The sequence below is a fragment of the Malaya genurostris genome, chromosome 3 (genome assembly GCF_030247185.1).
Source record: "Malaya genurostris strain Urasoe2022 chromosome 3, Malgen_1.1, whole genome shotgun sequence".
In the NCBI taxonomy this organism is placed as follows: domain Eukaryota; kingdom Metazoa; phylum Arthropoda; class Insecta; order Diptera; family Culicidae; genus Malaya; species Malaya genurostris.
The window spans coordinates 243,303,907-243,313,627 of record NC_080572.1 but is presented as its reverse complement, the minus strand read 5'-3'; the positions used below and the strand labels follow the sequence as shown (position 1 = coordinate 243,313,627).

Sequence of the window (9,721 nt, the reverse complement as noted above, 5' to 3'; positions counted from 1 at the left end):
AATATTTTGGTAATATAATATTTTTGCTATGGTTGAGGCCATAGATTATAATTTTCCCTAAATTTCTTTGTTGCTTAGTTTTTCGTTTTGCTGTTTGTTACGTATGCGAAGGGTGGATCACACACACATTTTCGAAGCAGTGCTGTGTATTAATGCATACCATAGCATTGAAGCATTTTTTATGTGGCGCATTTATTGTACATTGGGGTATTTTAAATGCATTGAACGCATTTGATTTGACATCTGTTTTGACCTGATAAATTTAGTATTAAATATTGGTGTATTTAGGATGCGTTTTCATCAATTTTGTTTTTTCGTCGGTGTTGGCATTATCATTCTCAAAAAAAAAACAAAAATCAGCTATCATCATCGATAATCAGGAACAAATCAGGCACAAATCTTCAAATGTAAAGGGGAACGTGCCATTTGAGCCAATTTGTTCTGATCATCGATAATAGTCTGTGGTGATGATTATCGTTTACATAATCAACACTGATCATCATGACAAAAATCTTTAAATTGTCCGAGAATTATATTGGGGTATCATTATAACATCTGATATGTACTGTGAAATTATCATACATAATCAAATATCGCCAGTATGTATGAGCACAACATTATTCCTTCCAATATCACTATAGCAATGTTCGGTTTAATTATACACGATTATAAATTATATTTTTTCTTGTTATGCTGAGATTTTCACTAGAACATGATGATGTTAAGATATCGGTGTCAACTTGTCATCAAATTGATGATGTTATTTTTAGAGCTCCACATACACAATAGAAATATGCAATGTAATTACAGCGACAAAGAATTACATTCTGAACATTGATTACAGAAAATAGATTCTTTTAAATTCAGCTGGTAGATTCAATCTCATGTACTATTTTGATTAAATCCAGAGAATTTGATTCATAGAAGTAACAGGAGCGCAAGATTTTGCTCATCTTGAGTATACAACAGACGCTAGCAGCATTTGAACTATCACTACTTGTAGAACACATGAAATTCATGAAAATATTCACCTAACTCAAAAAATGAGTAAAAACTGTTGATATTCAGTGGATATCATGCTACGTTTATTTGAAATGCACATTAAAACGATAAGATTTATCATTACCTCTAGATTCTATAAGAATTTCATATGAATGTCACATTGTTTTCCACATAGATTTCAATTGAAACACAGTTGACCGAATCAACTGTTTTGCACATACATTTGTGCTGTAGTCATTTCCACTAGATAATGAAGTGTTTAACACATGTAGTTTGATTCAATAGAAAAACATATCACATCCAAAGGAAATGAAATACATCTTGATTCCCCAGTATAATGGTAATGTAGTTGAGCAACCCGTGACACCAAAAGCGCCATCTGGTGTGAAATGGGTGCGTAAATGCTCCTAAAATGCATGTACAAAGTTGCCTGCGCATTCAACACAACACAGGTCCTATACAAACAGATCATAGATGTTTGGTTCATATATTGAGCAAGTTAGCCTAGCCTTTTACTGTTTGGAGTTGACAGAATAACCGTGAAGAAATATAAAGTATCTGATCAATAACGGGGGTGGTCTCTAATGCTAATGTTAAAAACTTTGCTACTAGTAATAAGGTCTTGAACTTCTTACTGTCGCTTTGCAATTTAATTCTCAGTCTTCGTGGCATTCTACAATTTGTTCAAAACCTATGCGTGTAGGTGATTGCAGAGTGTTTTAAGTGTATTGGTATGCAGTATTTCAGAGAGATTTCCCTCATGTTATTGAGCAAATTTTGCCCATATGGGAAAATAATTTTAAACCATTATTTAATTTTTTTCCGTGTATATTAGTGGGTACAAGTTTTCTTATGCTAATCTGGCCGAACCCATATCCGCAGTGCTGTCATTTTATGCGTAGATTTATTTTAGTTGAATGACAACCAAAACAATAGCATAAACTGCGAAACATTCACATCTAGCTCACTATCACGAAATTTTCAAGGTATAATTTATAGCTATAAGTTGTAGATACTAGGAAAACAATTGATCATTACATTCAACAAAATTTTGGGAACAAATAAGTATTCCGAGTATTCCTAATCAAAATTAAGGTCTATGCAATTATATAATAAGTGCGTCATGCAATTGCGTGGTAAAACTGTTTGATCGGTAAAGGCTGATCTGTGTTCGTGTATTTTAGATCAATCATGATGAATATCGTTATGAAGGTTCGTTGTTCCGCTTTGTTGAATACCAAAGCAAACGGTACCGTCGTAACGAGTCTCTCGCGTGCATCCTCTCACTTCGTCTATACTCCAGATGCAAAAGCTCCCGTAAAGGGTCCGACCAGCAAGATGAATATGTTTCAGGCCATCAACAATGCTATGGACATCGCCTTAGAACGAGATAGTTCGGCGATGGTATTTGGAGAGGATGTAGCTTTCGGAGGAGTTTTCCGGTGTTCGATGGGATTGCAGAAAAAGTACGGAAAAGATCGAGTTTTTAACACACCTCTGTGCGAGCAGGGCATTGCCGGTTTCGCGATCGGAGTGGCTAGTACCGGAGCAACGGCGATTGCTGAAATTCAGTTTGCCGACTACATCTTTCCTGCATTCGACCAAATCGTCAACGAAGCGGCTAAATATCGATATCGGAGTGGAAATTTGTTCGACTGCGGGTCGCTTGTTTTCCGAGCTCCATCCGGAGCGGTTGGTCACGGGGCGTGCTACCATTCGCAGAGCCCGGAGGCATATTTCGCTCATACTCCAGGTCTAAAGATCGTTGTACCACGAGGGCCAAACAAGGCAAAAGGATTGCTTCTATCTTGTATCAAGGAAAAAGACCCATGCATTGTGTTCGAACCGAAAACTTTATACCGAGCTGCGGTGGAAGAAGTTCCGGACGAAGCATTCGAATGTCCACTGGGCAAAGCTGACATACTGAGAGTAGGCACGGATGTGACCCTTATCGGGTGGGGAACGCAAATCCATGTGCTATCTGAGGTAGCTGATATGGCAAAAAAACAACATGGAATCAACTGTGAGGTGATCGATCTAGTTTCGATATTGCCCTGGGATAAGGAAACTGTATGCAATGTAAGTATATTGAAAGCGGATGAAAATAGATTTTTGATTATTTTCAATATTTACAGTCGGCGAAAAAAACCGGTCGGGTTCTGATTGCCCACGAAGCACCTCTGACTAATGGTTTTGGAGCCGAATTGGCTGCAACCATCCAGGAAGAATGCTTCCTTCATTTGGAGGCACCGATTGCGCGGGTCACCGGATGGGATACACCTTTTCCGCACGTTTTCGAACAATTCTACATTCCCGATAAATATCGTTGCCTGGCGGGTGTGAAGAAGTTGGTTGATTATTGAGCAACGAATTCGGGTTGCAATTTTGCACAAAGTGAAACTTCACTCTAAAATTTTCTGACGCTCATTTCGATTTTATGAATAGTGAAATTGTTTGCATTTATTAGGTTTAGAGCGCATGGGATACAATCAATTGACGACATTATTTACACTGGATTTAACTGATGTACAAAAATAAAGTGCCTTTTATGAATATATACTGAATATTGTTTTCGCCTTATTTCGTTTATTGTTATTTGTAATTCTTTGTGTTTTTCAGAGGGATTTTGAATCAATCGTTGTTGTATTTGATTTGGAATCGGCCAATGCAATAAAACTTAATATTTTTAATTCGAACCTGTCCTGTTTAGACAATTTTGGCAGAATATATATCTAAAATCTTCTTAACTTACAACTTTTAATTTTGTTCAGTGCATTGTAAAGCTTATCCAAGCTTTTATTTATTTGCTTGAAAAATGAACAGCCTGAAAAATTTTCTGATCCATCGAAATGTCAAAATATTGACACTTCACTGAACTGTCACCAGCCAACCGGCCTGTGGGTACTGTTGTCGTCTCACTCACTCACCTTCCACGACAGCAGCAGGAACAGCAAATATCCCGTGTGCTTTTTGTCTTCGTGTCGTGGCTCATTCACTACTTGGGAGTCGGTACGTGCGGTTCTGTTTTGTTCGTTTCGCTTTCGTCTAGGCCAGCCTGTAGCGGGCCTTCTGCGTTTCTCATTCTCACTTTTTCACTCGGTGGCAGTGTGGTGTGCTTTTTAAAAAAGTGGAAAAATCCCGTTTTTTCTCCGTTTTCTCAGACCGTGCTGGGCAAAAGTTGGCGGACTGGCCGCGAAGTGATCTGGTGACGCGAAATTTAGGGCGTGAAATGAGTTTCTGGATGGGTTAAAGTGAACTTTTCTTTCCGAACCAGTGAATAATCCGGAAAACCATATTGCAGTGATAAATGGGCTGAGCGCGACGGGAAGAAGCGGAGAAAAAGAAGAAACCGCTCACCGTCCGGACTGCTTCTCGGCGAGCCGTTCGAGTTGGCGGTGCAGTGCTGGCAGTTTTGATATGATTTGCTCGTTAATCGCTCGATGGGATATTGTTCAAAGTTGTGCTCCGTTGCCTAAAAGTGCATCGTGTTTGGAATTCGTTATCAGCAAACGTCGAATTTTTGGTCTAGTGCAAATTTTTTTTTGCTCGAATGCTATTTTTGCATTTCTGTATGTATTGTGAAAATCATCAGAATCAAGAACAAATGAAGTGTAATGGGAAAAATAGTCGGTTTTCAGATAACTTACTTGGATTCTATCATTGTGCTCGAGAATAGTAATTTTGATCTGAGAAACGAATACTAGATTAAAAATGCAATAGTTTGAAACATGGGACGCCTTTATTTTCTCAAACTTCTCAATCACAGGAATTTTTTTGCTTATATGTGAATATTCCACTGTTTGTTTACTATATATTTTGGAGCTCTGATTACTCAAAATGTTGGCGGTTTGCATTATATAGTTGTATTCGCGTCACTTTTCCAAACTGTTCCCCTCGTTAGATACTGAACAAATTTAAAGAAACCAAAAATCGACGTGAACATTTCAAAAAGGGCCTTAAAACAATTGACAGATTCTCTTTGTTTACTTTCTCTTTCGATTACATCTGCGTTATTACGCAATTGTTTGTTACATGTATGCTACTATTACAAAGCTGGAGATATTTTCTTTCATTCTATATGCAAATTTGGTAAGTAAACGTGAAAATTTAGGTGTTATTAACAGAAGAGAAAGTAAACAGAAAGAATCTCTCATTGGTTTATGTGCCCTTATGAAATGTTCACGTCGAAATAAGTATTCTGCAATGAGATTCTGAAGTAGACTTTACACAACTCTGTTAAAAATTTAAAGGTCCCAAACAAGACTGTACTATTGAATGTCTTGAAAAGGGCGGGTGGGTAATGTCAGAGATATAACCGAACGAAATATATACGGATCAAATTAAAAAGCTTATTCAAGGCTTATTAATATTATGGCATCTTGAGACCTTCCACATGAATTTAAGTTTGTGAAAATTGGTTCAGCCATCTCCGAGAAAAGTGACATTATTTTCACAAGTTTGGTGCATATCACCCTGTAATTTCGAAACGGAAAGTCGGATTCCAGATGATAGGTACTTTGTATTGGACCATAAGTCCTTTCATTTAAATTTGCTCAGTTCATCGAGCTTAGTCGAATAGTATATGACATTTGGCCCTCCGGACCTTGGTTCAAGTCTTTTTTTTAACAATGATTGTAAAGCTTATGTATATGACAAAGGCAAAAATGCTCGGCCACAGAACATTACACTGTGCAAACTAAATTGATGCTGACACTAGCATTTCAATGGAAGAAAAAATTGTTTTTCGAGATCGATTTTTGGTCCCTAAAAGAACCGAATATAGTTCCTGCTTGTATTGCAGGATATTGTTGAAAATAGTTGCTACTGGATCTATGCAAACAATGTTCAAAGCAAATTGACCAATAAGCCACAATCGCTATTGAGTATATTCACGCGCATTTAGCTTTAGTGAGAAAGACTATATTGCAACGCGTAATTTTCACTCACTTGGTCGGTATTGCAATTTTTAGCTGAACCATGATCACAGAGGCACTAAAATTTTACCTCCAGTTTGAATGCCCCTTGGCGTATTTTCACGTTTGTCCTGCTTCGTTGGTCGTTTTCCTTATAACGGACAAAAAGATTTGTTCGAACTCTTACCATGGCTTTTTTTTAATTCGTCCAGTTGTCCGCGGGACGGATATGTATCAGACTGCATGAAAACCGTCGTATGAGTTCGGAAGAAGCCAATGGAGTTTCCATTCCGAAAGTTCGGAAAAAATGAATTTTTGAGTATTTTATGGTTATTTCAAACTACTGTGATCATAGATTGCTGTATATCATGTGTATATGTTTGTACTTAGGGCACATAACAATATTTTTTTTCTGAGTCGTCTGAGACTCGTCAGTGCATGACAGTTTATGTTGAACTGATATTCCACCTAGCAGTTCAACAAAAACCGCTAAGCATGCGCAAAGTTAATGCCATTGAAAACTCCAGATAACTATTCTGCAATTGTCGCGCTGCTCAAATGGCAAGCTTTGAACTAAGCAATAGAGATTTTTCAAATTTTTCTTGAAATACTTGTATACTAACATACAAAAATATGTAAAAAATTGGGTAATAAAACTCGATCAATAATATTTTATTGACATTCCGTGGTGTGTTTGATTCGTATCTATGGAGAAATCGTGAAATATCAGCTGTTTTTCAAAGAAGGGCGAATCTAACATCGACGACAATTGGAGAAAAACGTCGATGAATGTTTCGACTTTGGATCCAAATTCTATTAAGAAATTATCGTATATTCTCAGATCAATTTTCGATTAGTCGATGAACTGTTGGTTTATCTTTAAAATGCAAGCAAATTTTATCACTTTTCTTTTATATGCACTGAATAAATCAACATAAAAAACTACAAGGATCAGCCCCATAGGGTTGTTCGAGCCATTGATGTGGAACAAGGTAACCAAAATTTCTAATGATCTACAATGAAACAGTTCAATCAATCGTCACTAACTAACACCGAACATTGTTTGTTTTATAGACGACGAAATTACACCAATATCCCAAATGTATGCAATTATATCTTTGTACATACTTGTGATACGATTTTGATATTTAAGCTTCTCTTCGCCAAGCTTGTGTTTAAATTTTGTATGCAAGCAGTTATTTTTATAGCGTTAAGTTTCTCTACCATTCTGCGATTTCGGTTGAAGTGATAAACTTTTTCTTGTTATTAATCGAGTTCATCTTATATAAATTAGAAATCAATCTTAAGCACTCAAAATTTACCCTGGGTAATTGTCAATTTCTCAGGCGAAACGACATAACATGGAATGTCATCCGAGCTTGCATGACACAAGATCAGAGCATAGCAATTAAAGCTTCAAATCGTTTAGTGGAACTTTTTGTCTTGCTGTCTAGCAACAACCTACCTCTAGCATGCTAAGCGTAGAACTGAAACGTTAGCTAAAATTTCCCTTCGAATAATAGATTCGCGTGCTTCCAACAGATTAGCTTTTGCATTGATTCAGAGCGATGCTTTCCTATTGATATATCGCTTACTCCTTCAAAACCGTCGTCTATGGCAGAAAAACCTGATATGCCGGAGACTTTTAGCAGACAAAATAGGACACTGCTCGCTACTAATCAAAATTTCAATCATTTATAATTGAAAATAATACATTCAAATCGAATCTTAGAAATATTTCCAATCAAACAATGAAATAATAATAATCGATTCAAAATATACTGAGCTGTAAGCGTTTAAAATCTGACCGAATTTCTACGTGTATTTTTTCTTGTGTTTCTGATTTGCACCCTTATATAGAAAATAAAGATGTGTTCCACATCAAAAAAGTTTCGCCCTTTTTCGATTTGTTTACTTTTATACTTCCTGTGTCAATAATGAAGTTACGCCCTTGTGCATTTTTTGTGAAATTGGTTCGTTTTCGCGACTAAGACAATCCTGCGGATAATTTTATCGTCTCATTTACTATTTCCAGAAAATAAATAGCTTCACTCTTCCTTACTAGCAGTTGCACTATCGCCCAGTATGTTGGCATGGAACAATGAGGGCTAAACTTACGTAAACAAATGGAATGACAATTTCGCCCTTTATAGTACTTTGTATTACTAAGATTGAGATTTTTATAGAATCCGAATTTTTAGGCAAAATTGTAAATTGTAAAATCGTTTATTTTCTCTTAAATATTCGAAAACTCAACGCTTAGTTTAATGTTTGATTTTACATGCGAGAGAACATTGAATTTTACTCAATCTCATACTCAAATTTTTACATATTGTTCCAGTTTACGTAGTTGGAACTCGACACTGTTAAAGGGTCAATCGTAGTAAGCCAGTTTTTGGTTGACATCGTAGTACATCTTGTTTTGATTTGACGTTCAATGAAAAACAACACAGAAACCATTTTTTGCCAAACCACACTCAAATAAAAATTCACGTTCGATTCACTTGAAAAATCACGTAGAATGGTTTCAAATGTCAAATTGAATATTTTACGTGACGAAAATGAATGTTATACGAACATCCCCTAAAATGAATATAGTCATCATATAAGGTTTACGTGAATTGACCAAACGTCAAACAATCTACGTGAATTTCCAGTGTGAAAATCTCGATTTTGAAAATGGCGAGCAGTGGCCCTCGAAGTGTAAGTAGTGTAAATATTTGCGAGAAAAGTTATTTAATTACAATTTTTTACTCCATCGACCGGACCATTCCAGTATGAAAGTTTCCATGTGTTCAACTGGACCGAGTGCCTGCGTGAGTACGGAAGTTTACCCGCTCCTGCCGACTGCTTCAAACAGGCCGTCGGTATGAAGGTAGAGACACTGAAACCATGTAATGCGACTTCAACCTGCATCGGTAGAGTTGTGGGAGTTCTTGGATCTCGACTTCGGCTTCGGTTGGATGGCAGTGACAACATAAACGATTTCTGGAGGCTTGTCGATTTGAGATACCACGACGTTTTTAGTTGCTTTTTAAGCCATTGGAATTATATGACAATTTTCTGAAATTAATGTTTTATATTTCATGGCATTTTTCATTTCATAGATTTATATCAAAACCGGAAATCTCTCTTTTGACTTCAACCAATATATAAAATAGTAATTTTCTGGTATCTAAATTTGATATGAACTGATAGATAAATGTTATATGAACAGTACATAACATTTTATCTATGAAACACGTAACTTTTACTGGATTATGCATTAAACAGCTTTTAAATGCCAGTCCATTAAAACCTACGTGAAAAGTAGGGTGGAAAATATTCACGTAACTTTTCAGGTAACTATAATATGATTATTATTTTGAGTGCATGAAACCATAACAGTAAACTTTATGAAAATTCGTTATGCACTAAAACTGATCAAAATGCCGACGACTCAACTGGCACCCCTTTCGAGCGGGTCAACGAGCAAATTTGTCCCATAGCGACGACTATGGGACCGAAAAGTAACAAGATAACACAATATCGAGAGGGTGCTAAAATATTCTGATTTTCGAATGTGATCGGACAAACAAACAAAAAACGCACTTTCCCCTGTTAGTCGTCGGCGTCGTCGGTAAACGGAGAAAACGGATTGTCTGGCTCAAAAACACACCCACGCTGCCAATACCGTGACGTCATTGTTGTACATTTTCTAGTTACTCTTTCGATACAATCACTGTTTTTTTTATTCGAAGCCACCGAGTTAACTTATTTGTTTTTGCTTTTTTTTCCTGAACGTGAATTTCACCGGATTTTCACAG

The 9,721-nt window shown here is 36.6% G+C and overlaps 1 protein-coding gene across 2 annotated transcripts; it reads left to right on the top strand.

Annotated features, from left to right (window-relative positions):
• Positions 1-1,914: 1,914 nt before the first annotated feature.
• On the top strand, positions 1,915-3,557 carry LOC131438704 (2-oxoisovalerate dehydrogenase subunit beta, mitochondrial). Of its 2 annotated transcripts, none has more exons than XM_058608893.1 (3): positions 1,915-1,988; positions 2,187-3,081; positions 3,138-3,557. In XM_058608893.1, exons 2-3 carry the CDS (start codon positions 2,194-2,196, stop codon positions 3,363-3,365), a joined length of 1,116 nt encoding a protein of 371 aa, XP_058464876.1. In that variant the 5' UTR covers positions 1,915-1,988; positions 2,187-2,193; the 3' UTR covers positions 3,366-3,557. The 2 variants fall into 2 exon arrangements, with proteins under 2 accessions (XP_058464876.1, XP_058464875.1); XM_058608892.1 differs by lacking the exon at positions 1,915-1,988 and adding an exon at positions 1,995-2,118.
• Positions 3,558-9,721: the final 6,164 nt, after the last annotated feature.

Coding starts and splice junctions, on each gene's coding strand:
- LOC131438704 (XM_058608892.1), top strand. Junction 3,082..3,137: donor ATAAGGAAACTGTATGCAAT/GTAAGTATATTG, acceptor CAATATTTACAG/TCGGCGAAAAAAACCGGTCG.